Source organism: Calidris pugnax, unplaced genomic scaffold (assembly GCF_001431845.1).
Source record: "Calidris pugnax isolate Ruff unplaced genomic scaffold, ASM143184v1 scaffold17, whole genome shotgun sequence".
NCBI classification, from domain to species: domain Eukaryota; kingdom Metazoa; phylum Chordata; class Aves; order Charadriiformes; family Scolopacidae; genus Calidris; species Calidris pugnax.
In genome coordinates, this window is record NW_015090794.1 from 937,220 (window position 1) to 955,290 (window position 18,071).

At 55.1% G+C, this 18,071-nt stretch overlaps 1 protein-coding gene across 1 annotated transcript; it reads left to right on the forward strand.

The window, feature by feature from the left end:
* The first annotated feature begins 44 nt into the window (after positions 1–44).
* Positions 45–8,378, forward strand: NT5M (5',3'-nucleotidase, mitochondrial). Its single transcript, XM_014936704.1, has 5 exons — positions 45–346; positions 3,812–3,912; positions 4,399–4,459; positions 4,848–4,962; positions 5,165–8,378. Exons 1-5 carry the CDS (start codon positions 83–85, stop codon positions 5,320–5,322), a joined length of 699 nt encoding a protein of 232 aa, XP_014792190.1. The 5' UTR covers positions 45–82; the 3' UTR covers positions 5,323–8,378.
* Positions 8,379–18,071: the final 9,693 nt, after the last annotated feature.

Consider the following 18,071-nt stretch of genomic DNA (forward strand, 5'->3'; position numbering starts at 1 on the left):
GCTTGCCGGGGCCGCCTGCTTGAAATAAAGCCCCCCTTCCCCATCCCCTACCCCGCCCCCCCTCCCCTCCTCCTCCTCCACCATGATTTTGCTGAGCAGCTTCTTGCACCTTCGGCCTCGGCGCTGCGGCCCCTTCGCCGGGCTGGGCAGGGGAGTCGGCCCCGCAGCGGGGTCCCGCAGGGCTCTACGGGTGCTGGTGGACATGGACGGGGTGCTGGCCGACTTCGAAGGAGGCTTCCTCAAGAAGTTCAGGGCCAGGTACCCCGACAAGCCCTACATTGCCCTGGAGGACCGGAGGGGCTTCTGGGTGTCGGAGCAATACGGGCGCCTGGGACCCGAGCTGAGTGTGAGTCTATGCATCCATCCCCCCCTGGCTCCGCGCGTGGTTCTCCTCCCTGCCTCTCTGCAGCTGGAGCTCCGGCCCCATGGGACACCCACTGACCCCCAAACTCATGGGTGCAGCGCTGGGGAGGGCTGTGGGTGCTGGCCGGAGCTCCCACCGAAACACAGGTACAGGGCTTTCCAGCAGTGCCTTTTTTTTTTCCCCCCCGGAAATCCAGCATTATTTCATGCACATCTTGTCATTTTTTCCCTGCGTGCATGGTTGGAGATAAATACAAGGCAAGGAGATCTTTCAGAACATCTGTCTTAAAACACCTCAAATTGCATTGCTGGGTTTTTCTAGCTCGGGTTTGGCCAAGAAATGCACATCGATGCTGCTCCTGGATGCATTATTTAGTTCCTCAGCAGCAACGGGAGGGGTGGGACGTAGCAGAGAAGTTGAGAGCAAACCATGCAATTGGTGCTTCATGTGAGGGCTTACTTTTAAAACAAGCCTAAGCCCTCCCATGCCTGAAAATGATTGTATTCATTTTAATAATTAAAGCCTAAAAGCGGAAGCTCTCTTTATGTTGCTCTTTATCATTCAACAGAGGGCTGAGCGCTGCAGAAAGTCGGTTTCTGCCCCACACATCTCGATGGGATGTTTGTGGTCTTGTCTGTGGCTTGTAGTTGCACTAGTTGAAAGGTGTTACAGCAAATAACTTGTTTTTAGTGGTGTGATGGCTAGGAGGAAAGGAGCATGTGTAAGGTTTGGGGCTCTCCCAGTGGCAAAGTCCTGAAAAGCTTGACGAGCAGAGGGAATAACGTGTCCTCTCTAGCTGGGGTTGGTGAGAGGGAGATGGAGGACATAATTCATGCAGTTAAGGCAGATGCTAAAAGCTTGGCAGGGGGTAATGCATGGTGGCTCTTTATTTTTTCTTGATCTTAACTACTTTGGATGTGTTAAATGAAGTGAGTTCATCTTGTGTCTGCCTGTGATCACGTAAAATCACCACAACCTTGGGCTGAACAAGTAGCAAAACTTCCACAGATCAACCTCAGGACAGCCCTCATTTCACCTGTGGGTTCAAAGCTGGGATGAAGAGAGCAGGAGCCGCTCTGTGGCTACGGGCACATGGGCCATTCCAGTCCCCTCTCATCAGAGAGCACCATCAACCTGATATCAGAGACCAGAAAATAAGAGCCAAAGAGTCCCAACGAGCTGAAAGTCCCAGCTCTGAAAGGGAGAACAACATCTCAGCCAAAACACTGAGGATGCAGACCTGGCAGGATGGCGACCCTGAGCAGGCAGGGAAATTGCTCATGGGGAGAAAGAAGAAGGAGGAAATTGAGGGTCTGTCCTGGCACATGCTGGGATTCCCAGCCTGGGGGGTTTTTCCCTCTGCTGGGCAGCATGGTGCCTGCAGTTCTGCTGGGAGTTATTCTGGCTCTGGGAGCCGAGCGGGTCTTCAAGATGAGCTCAGCTCTTCCCCCATCGAGCTTGATTGCAAAATGCTTTTTGCCATAAGTGGAAGCAGAATAGCTACGGAAGTCCTTGCCGTAAGAAAACACTTCAGCGTGGTTTGAAGTGCTTTGCTGCATCAGGGCACGTTTCTCCAATGCCTCTCATGCAACTACAGTTGGTATCTTAAAAACAAAACATCATTCATTGCTCACCTCTCTAAAGCGGAGCAACTGGAGTTTGAAGGTTTGTCTGGCCCCGTGGCAAACTGTTAGGGTGGTGCCAGGAGGCATTTCTGCTGGCTTTCATGGCAAACTGTTAGGGTAGCTGTTCTTGTGGTGCCAGGAGGCATTTCTGCTGGCTTTCTTGTACCAAATCAGCATGTTTAATTTTGAATATATACAAAGAAGGTTTCTTTTTCCCCTTCTCTGAACCACGAATATTTTCTGCTTCTCAGTCAAAAGCGAAGAGTGCAACACTTGATCTGAGGACTCTTTCCTTTTAAGTTGGGTGTCTGGTCTTCTGGCGTTATCTGGGATTTTTTGAGAAATACAGGGCTTGATTCTGGCATGTCATGTTAAATGCTCAGCACCCAAATATGGAATGGGTTCATGCATTCACCTTCCTGAGAGCTGGCAAGGTGTGCAGCCAGCGTCTTGGCACAGGCAGCCAGCAGGATGAAGCAGAAGGTGACTCCCCGAGTGACCCCAGTGTTTGCTCTGGGGTGTTGCTTCCCCGAGCCTGGAGTTCCCAGTTGCTCATGGTTGCCTGTTTCTTCCCCTAGTATAGGTGTAGTAAAGACAAAACGTGGTGGTTACCCACTAGATTCCCACTCATCAGGCAGGAAGGAGCTGTGAGTCTAGCTGGTGTGTCCAACCAGCTGATTTGTAGCTATGAGCTTTAAGAATCATCATACAAACATCACCGAGGCTGTTCTCCCCAGCCCAATGCTCTGCCAGCTCCTCCATACTGTGCAAGTCAAGGAAGCCAGGTTGGGCTTAAAATTCCTCTTTGTCCCTATTCCCCTTCTTCAAATACAGAACCAGAGGTGCTCAAAATCAAGATCATTCCTTGGGGCCAGGCTCCCTTTAAAACTTCTCCCCTCCACAGTGGCCCAAACCCTTCCCTGGAGATGCTCTATTTGCCTGGTAGACCTTGCCCAGGCATCCCAGAAGTAGAGCATCTGCATTCATGCTGATGTGTAGTTCATCCTGTGATATACTTTCTCCTAAGAGAGCAGCCTGGCTCATACAAACATCACCGAGGCTGTTCTCCCCAGCCCAATGCTCTGCCAGCTCCTCCATACTGTGCAAGTCAAGGAAGCCAGGTTGGGCTTAAAATTCCTCTTTGTCCCTATTCCCCTTCTTCAAATACAGAACCAGAGGTGCTCAAAATCAAGATCATTCCTTGGGGCCAGGCTCCCTTTAAAACTTCTCCCCTCCACAGTGGCCCAAACCCTTCCCTGGAGATGCTCTATTTGCCTGGTAGACCTTGCCCAGGCATCCCTGAGGTAGAGCATCTGAATTCATGCAGATGTGTAGTTCATCCTATAATATACTTTCTCCTAAGAGAGCAGCCTGGCTGCTATTTTAAGTCGTCTGATTGAGACAAATAGGGCACACAGCATCTGTGGCTGATCAGCACCATGTTACAGCAGGGCTACCAGGCCACGTCAGCCAGATCCACATGGAAGTGCCCCTCTGGACGTGGAGCTGGGGTTTGGTTTGGTTCTGGACAATCTCTTGTGTTTTGCCTTGAAGGAACGTGCTGCTCCCTCTGTGTCAGGGGTTGCACAGGAAAAACCAAGCCTGCTCCAGAGCATCTCCAATCTGAATTGTATGGGATGGGTGGAGGTTGGCAGGTGGGGAACCGAGGCACCAACAGAGGCCGGGAGGGTTAGCAGGAGGGGACCAGAGCCAGAGCTCCCACCTTTCTCACTGTCACCATCCTCAGAGCAGGGAAGATGCCCATGCAAGGATAAGAGTAGCAAGAAGCCCTGTGCAGTAACTGCTCTCTTTCCCTTCACAGGAGAAAGCCATTAGCATCTGGGAATCCAAGAACTTCTTCATCGAGCTGGACCCACTCCCTGGGGCTGTAGAAGCTGTGAAGCAAATGGCAAATTTGGCAGAGTGAGTAGGAACCTGCCTGCGGTATCGGGAAACGGACGGGGGAGCAGCAGTGGCTTTGCAGGCTCATCCTCCTCTCAGTGGAAGCCATGAATACAACATGACTGTTAAAAATGCCTCCCAGCCCACCAGGAATAGGAGGAAAGAGAGGGCTTTGACTCCTGGAGCAGCTGTCAGGAAAATCAGCCCCTTCCCTTCAGCTCTCAGCTCCCAGCAAGGGAAACATGCCTGTGCTGCAGGTGTGGGATCCTGTGGGATGGGGGATGCTCAGGCACTGAGCAGGGTCTTGCAGAGACAGCCAGGTGTGTCTCCATGGCGAAAAGGGAAACATGCCTGTGCTGTGGGTGTGGGATCCTGTGGGATGGGGGATGCTCAGGCACTGAGCAGGGTCTTGCAGAGACAGCCAGGTGTGTCTCCAGGAGAGCAGGGCCTGATCAGCGTGTTTGGCCATGGATTGACACTCTGCCCCCGTTTCTTTCCTCATGTCAGCACCGATGTGTTCATCTGCACAAGCCCGATCAAGAAGTACCGCTACTGCCCTTACGAGAAGGTGAGCAGATCCGAATCCCAGCTCCCCGTCCCGTCCCACGCTGCCCAGCGAGAGCCAGCTGACCCTCACGTGTTTCCAGCTGTCAAACAGCAGCAATATTTCCCTGCTCTGCCAGTTTTGTTCCTAAGCATCTTCACAGAGTGGCAGCTCCGCTGTCAGCTGAGCTCTGCCATTTGCATGCACTGAGGCGCTTGGTTTTAATATTTCATGGTGATGTCAAAAGCTGCTTGGCTTTAAAAGAGCTGACGCTCCAGCAGCATCCCAATCCTTCCCACTAAAGAACTAATTAAATGAGAGGTCCTCCCTGCATGGAGGCCAGGGCTTGTGCAGGGCTGTGCCCCGTCCATTGGCCCCCCCGGCGTTCACCGCTCACCCCTTTGCCTTCCAGTACGCCTGGGTGGAGAAGCACTTCGGCCCCGAGTTCCTCGAGCAGATCGTGCTGACACGAGATAAGACAGTGGTTTCTGCTGACCTGCTCATAGACGACAGACCCGATATAACAGGTAAAGCAGGTGCGGGGTGGCAGGAGTGACCAGAGACAGCCCCAAGGGGCAGATGGCATCAGGGGACTGGTCGTCAGTCCCTGCCTGGCTGATTAGGCTCTCATTAGGGGGTGTCCGCAGGGTTCTCGTGTTGGAGTAAGGTCAACCTCTGCATCTCGTGGAGGAGTTGTCTGGAGAGTCAACCTTTCTGCTTGCTTTGCAGGGGCTGAGCTGAACCCCAGCTGGGAGCACGTGCTCTTCACCGCCTGCCACAACAAGCACCTGCAGCTGAAGCCCCCCAGCCGCAGGCTGCACTCCTGGACCGACGACTGGAAGGCCATTCTGGACAGCAAACGCCTGCCACCCGGCCGGGCCACCTAAACCCCCGCCTCCTGTGGCCACCCAGGGCTGTAGCCACCCACTTATCACCCTGTGGAGTCCTACTGAAGGCTGAAACCCCAGATGGACAGACGGACGGATGCTGTCCCTGCTGCGGAGAGGAAGAGGAGGAGGATCTGAAGTGCCACGGCCACCTGTACCCAGGGCACGGACCCCAGCCTGGCTGTGCCACAAGGGACTGGCAGCAGGATTGGCCCCATGGGCCTGGCAGCCCAGCCAGGGGACAATTCTCCCCAGTTCTGGGGGTCCCTGTGCTGCATCTGCACCCCCCAGGAGGACAGCCTGGCATTTCTGACAGACGAGGTCACTCTCAGCATGTCACTGCCCTTGTCCAGCGCACCACGTGGCACATGCCAGCTCTCCATCCTCCTCTCTGTGGTGCAGCTGGGGGTTACTCGGGTGGTTTGTTGCATCCTCACAGGGCTTCATACCAAGGGGCTGCCTTGGGGGACGTTTTTCTCCTGGCCAGCACCCAGGTCTGGGAAGAGGGGTGGCTGGAAGGGCAGGGGGAGCTAGTGGATGCTGCCCAGGCCGTGCTGTTCCTTGCAGCCCATACAACAGGATGGCTCCATGCTTCGCTGCAGGAAGAGTCCCTGCAGCAGGATACGGGGACAGCACCACTCCTCCAGTGGATCTGGAGGCCATGGGGAGGGAGCCCTGAGGCACCGTCACATCTGAGGAGCTGCCATAGCTTTAGAACTGGTGCTTTAGAGCGGATTTGGGATGAAGAGAGAGGCTCTTCTCACACACATTCATTGCTCGCAAGCTGCTCACCCAGGGCATCGCTGGCACAGCGAGCAGGCAGTGGCAGTGCCAGCATCACACCTTCCCAAGAGCCGGGCAGCTCCTGCAGGAGATCATGGCTCACCCTGCCAGACATTGATCGGACGGTAGCTCCTTGGAGTTCAAAGCCAGGGAGGTCTGCACATACAAGTTCACGATCAAAGCGCCCCATCTCCCTTTTCCTGGTAGTGTCCGACATCAGCCTGACAGGAAAGCTCTGGGTGTGCGTCTCCTGGGCACCCTGCTTCCACGCAGAAGGTCCTGGGTGCTGCCCCCCACCACGGTTGGTCAGTAGGATGGTTGATGCCGCAGACCATCTGGAAGTCTTCAGTGTGAAGCCACCAGGGAGGACACTGCTGGGTGGAGAAGCAGGGCTGGTGGAGGAGCTACGGCATCACCGAGAAGTGGGCAAAGCAGAGGAACCTGAATTATCCAAGAGGCAGGTTGAGGGTTGCGTTGATGGAGGATTGTCACAACCACGTCTGTGGATGCTGTTTTCAGTCCTTGAGTCCCACAAGGGGAGAAGTTGGAGAGACATTGCTGTTGAAGGCTGAGGAGCCCATCAGAGGTGCCCACGAGGCCGTTAGTTTGTTCTGCAGCTTCCTGCAGCTCCACTTCTGTCCCAGCTGTGGACATGTGGGGACAGACCATGCTGCCGGCCCCACTCACCCCTACAGCGAGGTGTTTGGCCACCTGCCTGGTGCCGAGGGGCTGTGGCACGTACAGATGTCCATAGCAGCTGCCACCTCTGGGTGACTGTGCTGGGGCTGCTGAGTTCTGCGAGTGGCCAGTGCTACTGGGAAGATTGAACTGCAGGGACCTGTCTGGAACTGGCAGCAGCACCAGAAAGCAGCTGCGGCAGCTTCTCCTCCACCCTGCCCCAGAGAAGAGCCATCCCAGCTGCTGGGGAGAGCCGGGCCAGTGCTGGGCTGCCCCAGGCAAAGCCCCGGGGACACGTCAGCTGCGTCAGGGCCGGCGTGCGTCTGCGTCACTGCTGACACCGGGGAGGCCACATGGACCCTGCTCCTGCCCCCACACCCTCCAGCATCCCACCGCCCGCTCCTGCTCTCCTGGCCCGAGGACTCCCTGGCTGCGGGAGTGAAATTCCCCACTTGGACACATAGCCCCAAGGGCCAGGGCTTGGCTGGGGTCAGCCACCCCACGCTGCTTGCTCAAGCCTTTGGCTGGCCTCTCTTCTCTCCAAAGGGCCCCCATCAGCAAAAAACTATGTGAGCTCAAAGCTACATAGCTAACAAATAACATATTTCAGCAGCAACAGCCGGTGTGTCCCCCCCGGCCCTCCATGCCCGGGACCTGGAGGGGCTACTGAAGTCGGTGCTTCTGAGTCTGTGCCTTCCCTGGCTGCTGTGGGGCCAGGGACAAAGCCCACGTTGTCTTGGGTCTTTCTGAAAGCTGCCCCATCTCTTGGGACGGGGTGGTTGCGTAAAGACAGCACAGTTTGGCCTGAGGGGTTGGGAGTTACGTACCACAAGGTTCTGTTGGGGGGGGGGTTTGTTTGGTTTTTTTTTTCCTGTTTAAACCACTGCTTGCTTCTCCAGGTGGTAGGAGGTTTGGTTTGGGGAGGTATTTGGGGGGGGCGTTTGCAATGTGCAGCCCACTGAGGTGCAGCCCCCTGGCCAAGAGGGTTTGCAGGTGGGGAGCTGGGACAGGGAATGACCACTGTGGGCAGCCACTACGGTTGCTGAGCATCACCTACCCCTCAGCTCCGCCGCAGCCCTGCTGGCCCCTTCCTGCAGCTGGGATGGCCTCATGGGGTCTGAGCTGGGGGCACCATTTAAACACGAGTTGTCCAAGCTCTCCAGGGCCTTCTCGCTGCCCATCCTCGAGCCAAAACTGGATCCGGCTTGTCATTACTGCAGCTTCCCAAACCAGCCACCTTCCCTCAAGCTTGGGATGGACCCATGGGATGTGGCTCTCTGAGGGCCAGAGGGTCTTTCCTCTTTGGTGGGACACGTGATGCAGTAGAGACCACGTCGGTTCATGCCAAATATACTTGAAAGTAGAGCTGGAGTTTCTCATGCCCAAGGCTCTTACTCGACGCACAGAAATCCCAGGAGGTAGCTGGCCTGTTTGCTCCTGCCCAGGTGGCTCTCCATCGCCCGACACACCGGCCCTTTCGATGTCCAAACCCTTCTGTGGCCAGCTAAGATGCACAGAGCTTTTGTTTTTAAATGCACATCTATAAAAGTGAGGCCGATGAGGAGCACTGCAATAAACACTGGGTTTTGTTGGTGTCCAGCTTTCTAGAAACGAGGTTTGGGGTTTGCAGTTTCCCCTCTGTGTGGGGATGGGGGGGGGGTTCAGCTGTGGGCTTGGACAAGTCCTCATGTCCCAAAAGCATGAAACTAGCCCCCAGCAGTGCCATTACCCCATTAGACAGAGTCCCTGTGGGCAGAAATAAGGGTGGGTTGAGGTAGCGATCAGCTTCCTAACGATCTTTTATAGTAAATAAACCCATAAAGCGTGTCTCCTGTTGGGCCACAGAGCAAAAGCAATAAAAGGGGCTGGCACTGTCATGGGCTGGCTCTCCCCGGGATTTTGTACCTTGTCCATTGCTGTGGGCTGGTCCCCATCCACGTGCGCTGGCTGCGAGGTGTCCGTAGGCTTCCTCTGCCCTCTCTGGGTGACGTGTGCCATGGATGACCCATCTCCTCAACTGGCACTTGCACGCTGTAAGTGGTGTCATAGCCCTGCCAGACATGCAGGAGCGAAGGTGGGGAGGGAGGACTGCAGGACCATCCCAACAGGGCCAGGAAGATCCCCATTTGTGGATTGGACTCTGGGGAAGGACACCCCAGCCAGGCAGTGGCCCGTGCTGGAAGTTCCAGCTCCCCAGAGCAATGCCATCCTTTCCCCAGCACAGGAACAGAGGACACCAGTCCCAAGCTGGAGCTGCCACAGTGGTGACACTGGGGACAGGGCCATGTCTTTCACAGCAAAGGATGGAGCAAAGTGAAGGAACCGCATCCCCACCAGCCTGGCAAGGGCTGGCAGAGCATCATGGACCTCTGGCACGCAGCTGACCTGCAAGTCTGTGTCTGCTCCTCCATGTTCTCCTGTGTGCCTTTTTTTAACTTGAAAAGCCTTAGGTCGCAGATATTTGGTACCTTCCAGGTGACAAGAACAGTTTCCAAGGCAGGTGGAGGTGCAGAGGAGGGGGAAGGAGGTGGTGGTGACCTGGACCTAGCCCTGTGGTCAGGGGCCAGTGATGGTGGGAGCCTTCGTACCCTTCCCATGCTGCTGGGCAAAGGTGGTCCTGGCCAGAGCAGCACTGCCGGCTGTGGAGGAAAGGATGTCAAAAGCAAAGACACCATCTTTATCATGTAAGCGCTGCCCTCAGCTGCCCAAACTCCCTGGAAGAGTTCTGGGAAGTTTGGATGCCCTCCTGGCAGCTGTTTCAGCCACACCTGAAACCCCTCAGCCATCGGGAGTGGGATGGGGGTGCCAGCACCCAACCCCCTTAGGGAATTCACCCCGAGAACAGCCCGATTCACCCCAATCCAAGCTGGACCAACTTGCAGGACCTGGCAGGGTGGGAGCAAGCGATGCTCACACCCGGATCCCTGGGAAGTTGTCACCACGTGGGTGTTCGTTAGCTCTTTCTCACGTTGGCCGATGCCCAAATAACTCGGAGCCGATGCGAAGCCCAGCGAAGGGGGAGAGCGAGGGCTGCAGGGGCCAGCCCTGACGCAAGAGCGGCGGGTGGTGTGGGACAAAGCCAGGGCAGGGGACGGCGGGAGGATGAGTCACTCAAACACGCAGGAGGGGAAGGAGGGGACGCAGTGATGGCTCGGCCCATGGTGGTGGCTGGACAGGGCTTTGCTTCCACATGGTCCACCTGCCCCATTTTGGGAGAGAAGGGATGGTGGCCCGGGGTTGTGCTCAGGGCCAGGGTCTGGAGCCCAGCGTTGGGTAGGACAGCTGTGTCGATGCAGGAGAAATATCCACTAGAGGGGACTGTGCGATCACATGTGGGAGTGCATCAGCCAGCCTGGCCACAGAGCTGGATCCAGCTCCTCCAGCCCCAGGACCAGTCCTCCATCCTCCCTCCAGCCTTCAGCCCTCCTGCTTACCCCAGCCCAGGCTCCCAATGCCCCCCGCATCCCTCCCACCAGGCACCGCAGCCTGGGGGGCACAGCTTACCTGGGGGTCCACTCTCTTTTGGGGGTACAGAGAGAGGGGTTGATGCTGCAGGCGCTGGGGAAATGTCTTGGGCTGGACCCCACAGCAAAGCCCCCACCCAGCCGCTCACTCACACACCCCCACAGTGGGATGGGGAGAGAACGAGAAGGGCAAAAGCATGAAAAACTTGTGGGTTAGAAGAGGAACTGGGGGTCTGTAGGGTCCATATAGAAAAAATACACAGGCTATGGCCCCCAGCAGCACAGTGCATCCCCCCCTTCTCCTCCTCCATGCCCCACTGCTCAGCTCTGCCCCCACTCCCCCCCAGGACCCCGCAGCTCTCCCAGGGCTGTGACTGTTCATCCTGTCCCTGTGAGCCTGAAATTCCCCAAGGACCCAGGGGAATTTGTTTTCCTCCCGCCCACCCTGAAGCCAGAGCCCGTTGTGGGGGGCAGAGGGGGAGCAGAGCCACCAGTGGCTAGGACGGGTGGAACTGGGGAGGTTTCTGGCTGTTCCCTCTCACCCTCCTCTTCTCCCCCAGCACCACAATATTGTTTCCCTCCTGGTAGGATTAATGGGGCTTTGCTTCTCCTGTGTTTTCCTCTCTCTCACCCTGAAGCCGGAGCCCATTGTGGGGGGCAGAGGGGGAGCAGAGCCACCAGTGGCGAGGACGGGTGGAACTGGGGAGGTTTCTGGCTGTTCCCTCTCACCCTCCTCTTCTCCCCCAGCACCACAATATTGTTTCCCTCCTGGTAGGATTAATGGGGCTTTGCTTCTCTATTTGTACACAAGGACTCAAGTAATGCACTCCCTAGAGAGGAATTAAGCTTCCCTTGCCCCAGCAGTGCTGGGGAGGCCAGACCAGAGCCCACGGTGATGGACTGCATCTGCTTTCCTGTGTCCTCCAGGGCTCCACACACGTTAACCCTGTCCTCCTGGCAGGGATCCTGCAAAATGTTTGTGACTGCGTTAACAAACACGCTTGTGGAACATTTTGTTGTGTTGAGACGTGAGCGTGCCCACCCTCTCCCTGCCTCCCTGGGGCCAGGCCCATGGGCGATGTGGGGCCATGGCTCATGGCTGCCAAAAACCGGCTGCTGCTGACGCTGCACCCACGGGCACCCCCGGGACCGGCAACCCCGAGCACGAGGACGCCTCGCCTGCCATTCCCACCAACCACCAAACCTGCCAGGAACGTCCCACCAGCAGCTCCTTCCTGGAGGCTCCCAGCTCACAGTCCCGGAGCAGGGATGCAGCCAGGGGAAGGGTCTGACCACCATCTCCAACATCCCTGGTGTTCTGCAGCCAGCGGGGCGCTGACACAAGGGCTGTGGGGATCCCGTCCAACTCCATAAATACCTGTCATAGGGGAGGACACTGGTGTCAGGCCACTCTGTGGGCAGACAACCATGGAGCTGAGCTTGCACACCCCACTTCCACGGCCACCCTCAATGGGTCTGAGCCCATCCCCATCCCCAGATCCCTCACCCACACATGCTGGTGCTCCCAGAATGGAGAGGGTGCTATGAGGACATGATGCCACTCCTCTCCCAGAACAGACTCACCCTGAATACGTAATGTTTTAGACTCTAACTTGCCAGAATTTGGGGAAAACTTGCCTTGGCTGTGATTGGGTCAATCCACCAGTCCCAGAGTCTGGTTTCAGCATCCCCAGGTATCCAGGACTGGAGCTGTATCTGGATTCTTGAGATCTAGAAAAGGGAAATTAACTACAGCAACTGAAAGGCTGTTAGTGGGATATCAGGTGAGGACACTTGAGGGTCTGTGGAAACATACCTGGCTGTCCCCAAGCCCCACAGATCCCCTGTGACCTGCTCGGTGCCTGTGGCACATTTCCATCATGCCAGCACCTGCACTGCCTTCAACACTTCCACCTCTACCTGTGATGGTGGTGATGGCAGTGAGTCATCCAGCAGCTCCCAGGATTGCTCCAAAATGCTGGCGGACTTGGGGAAATTCCCAAAGGTGCTGGGAGATGTGGCGGGTGCAGCTGTGGATGCCGGGAATTAGCCTCTGTTTGGTAAAGGGGAGGTGAGAGGGGTCCCACTGCGTATGCTGGGGGATGCACCAGGACTGGGGGCAGCTTGTGCTGCACGGGGGGAGGATTTCCTAGGAGAAGGGATGGGAAAGGCAGGGACCCGCTGCACTTAGTGCTGCAAAGCCACCTGCACACAGTGTTGGTGCCACCCGAGCCAGGCTCAGTGCCACCACTGCCGTATCGCTGCTGAAGGCACCAGCTGGGAGCAGCCAGTGCCTGCTCCCAGCCAGCTCTCGGTGGGACTGGGATCGCTGGCACCCGTGTCACCCTTAACAGCACCCTGCCTGCCTGCACAAGGCTTTTGGCCAAGCACCAGCTGGGAACCACCTGGCTCATCACCCCAACCCGGAAGCCAGGCTCAGTGCCACCACTGCCATATCGCTGCTGAAGGCACCGGCTGGGAGCAGCCAGTGCCTGCTCCCAGCCAGCTCTCGGTGGGACTGGGATCACTGGCACCCGTGTCACCCTTAACAGTACCCTGCCTGCCTGCACAAGGCTTTTGGCCAAGCACCAGCTGGGAACCACCTGGCTCATCACCCCAACCCAGCGGGGGCTGCTGGGGATGAGCTGTGCCTTGTCCTGCCAGGGGGCCCTGCCAGGTAATGACTCCATCAGCCCCGAGGAATCATCACAGGGAGCCAGTCCCTGAAGGTTTTCAGGTGTTACCACCCCCTCCTCTTGGAGGCATCGCCTTTGCTCTCCATCCCAGACCCCCTCCAGGGCTCCTGGCATCCTCTGGAAAAGCAAACTCATGCCTTGGATGCCTATTTTATCACAGATTTTCTCTTTCCAGCCCAGCAGCGCGGTCTCACAGCTGTGCTTCCTGCTCATCCATCTTGTACACATCCTTTTTTATCCTGGGGAAAGTGCTCCCAGGCTGGCTCCTAGGGAAAGGCACTGGTGCAGGTGGCAGCCGCAGCCTGGCCAGGCACAGCCCCTCGACACAGCTCAGGACACCAGCACTGCCATGTCAGAACCACTTCACCCTTGCAATGGGGCTCTCTCTGAAGATGCCAGTTTGTTCTCTGCAAGATATACCAGCCTGCGAGGAAACACGTTGGTCCTCCTTTGGACCTCCTTGGTCCAAAATCAACCTCTGGGTTACCCACAACTCACTTTTCAGATGGTGAAAATAGAGGCACAAGACATGCTATAGTTCCTTCACAGATAGTAGGGTTGGGACTGCCCACACTTATGGTTGACAGGAAAATAAGGAGGCAAGTGTCCTACCTCTGTCAGCATGGGTCAGGACCCAGCTCTGTGGTGGAGTCCCTGTTTTGGGTCTTCATAAATAGAAACCACAAAAAGTCTGCAAAAAAGGGCAAAGCTTCATTTCTATCATGGCCTCAGGGCATGATGCTGGACTCCAGCATCCCTTGCTCATCAAACCCCCGTGCACCAGACTTTTCCAACAGTAATTGTTGCTTAAAAGGGGTTTCAGAAGTGCCAGAACCTTTAGGGCTGTGTGTTCCCCGGTTGACAGGAAAATAAGGAGGTGAGTGTCCCACCCCTCTCAGCACAGGTCAGGACCCAGCTCTGTGGTGGAGTCCCTGCTTTTGGGTCTTCATAAATAGAAACCACAAAAAGTCTGCAAAAAAGGGCAAAGCTTCATTTCTATCATGGCCTCAGGGCATGATGCTGGACTCCAGCATCCCTTGCTCATCAAACCCCCGTGCACCAGACTTTTCCAACAGTAATTGTTGCTTAAAAGGGGTTTCAGAAGTGCCAGAACCTTTAGGGCTGTGTGTTCCCAAGAAGCCATAAACCCTTTTGCATCTCTCTCCCAAAATTTGCAGCTTTCCAGCCCCAGCGCTGACCCAACACGCAGCCAGCCCAGGGAACTCTGATGTTTTCTGCCCTTCCCAGCTTTGCAGCGTGTCCATCGAACACGTCGAACGTGCCAGGAGCAGCATTCCCAGCACAGCACCTGCTTTCTCCGTGCTGCGTTGTTTCCCCAAAGCCCAGGAGAATGGCAGCAGCTCAACGTGGTCTGACCCCCGTCAGACCCAACCGGCTCCATCCTGCTCAGAGGTGGTTGCTTCATCCCAAACTAGCTAATTCTTGCTGCTTTTCTTTTTTTTTTTTTCTTATTCTTGCTTTTGAAGGAGGGAAAGGAGAACAAAACAGCCCTCAGGGTGAAGTTACCTTCTTAATTAACAAGGCTGAGAGCTTTACAGATACTGTGCAGAAGGAGAGAAAAATAAGGAAAACTGGGCAAAACCGGAAAGGATTGGGCTCAATTGTCAGACCAATTAACCTAGATCCGCACTCTCCCTCTGGATGAATAGCTCGTTATTATGTAATTGCTCAGGCCCGGCTCCTGATGGAGAGAAATTAAAATCAGACACTTAACAAGGCAACCTGGTGTGGAGACAGGATGCAGGAGCTGCCCGGGGAAGCCATCCACGAGGCAAAAATCAAGCAAGAGCTGGAGATGTGCTAGGAGAGCTTAAGCCTGAGCTTAGAGGATCTTGCTGAAATCTGCCTCGTCTGGACCGTTTGCACCATCCTGGATCCAAAATGTGGCCAGGAGGGGGGATAATTTGGAAAGGCCCTGAAGATGGTGAGCAGGCAGGGGGGCCCTGATTTAGCCAAGCACTTAAGCATCTGCATAATTGCAATATAGCTGCAAGTCCAGGATAGCTCAGCAAGGGATTTAAGCAGGATACGTGGTGTGCTCAGTCAGGGACAAAGTGATTCCGGAGCTCTGTTGTCTGGAGAAGAAATAAAATTCATTGTAAGTCCTACTTGACCCTTTCCTCCATGCTCTGAGTTAGGACCCATCTGCTCAGAGAAGAAGAAAAATTCCATCATTACAGACTTTTAAATCTATACCTAAAAAAAAAGAGCCACTAATCCTAATAAAACAGCCTAAGAAAATTGGCCAGTGCTGTAGCTGAGCAGGCTTTCCCTTCTGGAGGGTTGATGAGTTCATATTGCAGGGGGAAATTTGAACACAACAGTTGGGAAAGGGCTGCAGGTTTCGGTATTAGCTTAAGAGTAGACAAACATGTTTTTCTGCTGCTGAAGTGTGGAAGGGGATCTCCTTGCTGGAGGGTTGGCCTTTCCCATCCCCCATATTTTTACTTACCTCTTTTTCCTGCCTGCAAATTACCCGTGGAGAGAGTTCAAGCTGCAGAATAACACCATGCATGGCTGCACGGCCCACACTCAAGGTGTGAGAGCAGCTTTGCTTCCATCCGAGCCGTGCCAACACCAGCCAGCTGCCATCCCCAGCCACTCACCCTCCTGGCTCAGCACCTTGTGATTATCCTCATTCTCCCAGGATTTTTTAGGGTGCAGCTCCTACATCCAGCTTATGCTGGCTTTAAACTGGTTTCCAGCCCCTTGACCAAGCCCCCAGCCCTGACCCCCATCCTCAGCAAAACCCCACTGCAGTGTGAGCTGCAGGGATGTTGCTTGCTATGCAGTATAAAGCAGGTATCTTTAAATATAAACAAACAAACAAACAAAAGCACTGAATACCTTATACTAAGCAATTTTAGCTTGTCCCAGTACCAGGCATCCTCTGCTGCCACATCCAGTGCCCCCAGCATCAGCCACAAGGTTGAGATGATCTTCCTGCAGGGCTGAGCCCTGGGTACAGCTTTTACCAACTCCTCCCAATCATTCTTGGCAGCTGCTTCAATTTTTTGCTAATGAGCTGGGTGTCCTGAGAGGTCGTCAAAACTGCCACAGGTGAAGCAGAGACCTGCAAAGGGCGAGAGGAGCCCATCAAACCCTCCATCCCCAGCTGGCAAACCCCCAAGGTGCCAGCAGCACAACGTGCCTTTAGGGAAACCACCAGGGCTTTGGCTACAGCACGTGTATTTATTGACATGGAAAACAGCCTCCCTTTGTTTTCCAGCTCCATGCCCTGGGCACAACCCGTAGCCAGAAACACCCTTCAAAACATCCCTCTCCTGGGATGCTCCGTGTCTGCCACCCTCCGAGAGGGTCTGAAGAGCCCATGTGTGCTTAGATTGATGCTGAAACGGGCTCAGGATTTTCCTACGAATGCCCCAGGATTAAATTAAAAAGGATTTAAGCAGATGGTCGGTTCTCTGCTCTTCGTAGTTGGCAAAATGGGAACCATATCGCTGAACTGTCTACCAGCACTAATTAATGTTTGTAAAGCGCTCTGCTCTGCAAACTGCTGCCTACGTGCTAAGTGCTATCATTAGTATTATTACTAAGCTATTTATGCCTGTTCCAGTGCTTTCTCTTCCTTGTCCCAAAGGGCTTTTCCTCTTCCCTGTGCAGATGTAGTGGGGCTGGGAAGAGGAATCGGCCCTCCCAGGCTCTGGCTGGCTCTAGCCCAGGCTCAGATCCCCAGTTTGCTGGCAAAAGCCTCCAGTTGTGCCAGTAAAATCCTACGTCCGGAGCCACCGGCTCCGTGGTGAGCGCAGGGGGAGATGGAGGGTCTGCCCAGAGATGGGGTTTAGCATCATGGTGCCCAACCGTGGGTGAGATGGTTGTCTTGCTGCCTCTCTTGATTACAAAATGGACATGATGCCACTTCCCTGCCACCTCCGTGTTCCTGCAGGGAAAAGCTTTCTTGTGCTCGTAGGGGCTATTTGCATCCTTCTCTCTGTCGCTGCCTGGCAAGGGGTTTTGCAAGAGAAGGGAGGGATCACTCATCCTTCCTAACGACCTAAGAGGAGAGGGAGGCACAGAGGAGGTTCAGTGACGGATGAGCTCAACCGTGGTCCGTGACAGGCCCTTGTCCCCATGCAACAACCAGGTAGTGACGTCTGCTGCCACCAGCAGATGGGACGATGCCTTCCCTATGAATAACCATCATTGCAAGACAGTATTCTGCCAAAAAACGAAATCGCAGCTGATGCTTCCAGACAGCAGTGAGAGGGCAACGATCTGCTCCTGCGTGTGCGGAGCAGCCAGGGCTCCCCGCAGCCTGCACCGAAACTTCAGAGCACAAGGTCCTTCCCCTGATCCACGCTCCCGAGACGCTGCTTTGAAATCCTTTGCTCAATTAACCTAACCAGGCAGGATGTTCCCAAACATCCCCACTGACATCTTTTTGATACCAGAGTGGCTGTCGTGACTCGGTCGGGAAGGAAACTGCCCAAGACAAGAAACTGGGGCAGCACCCGAGAGGGACGGATGGAAATAGAGAATGAGCTGAGCCGGGTACTCAATCTGCTACAGGGATGCAGCAGGGAGCATCCACACCTCTGCTCAGCCGGGGTGAGGAGGGCACCTCCACTGCAGTCACCTGCACAAACAGGAAAATAACTGGGCTGAGGACCAACGCTATGCTTCCGATGGGAGGTTTAGGGCATGAATCATCCTGTTTTTTTCCTCCCATAGCAAGCAGGTGAGATAAAAGGAAGTTCAGAAAGCTGGATGAGGGATGCAGGCAGAGCAGGCAGCTCCTGGAGCAGGAGCAGAGCTTGCTCCAGCAAGGAAAAAAACCAGCAGAGGTAACATCAACCCACTATTGCCCAGGGCCAGGGTGCATTTTCTTCGCACAGGTTGTTTGGGCCAAACTAAGAAGAGCAGAAAAAAAAAACAGCTCCAGCAAGCCCGCGATCAACATTTTCTGCGTGGTTTGAATTATCCATGACTTTTGACCCAAGATTAAATCTAGTGTGTAACTGGTGGTTATATATTGAGTCATATGAGCAGGCTAATCGCAGGAACCCCATGTTCTCCAAACAGCCTGCGCCCCGCTGGGGCCAACTGCAAACCGCTCACGTTTTCTAGCCAAAGCACCCTGCAGCTT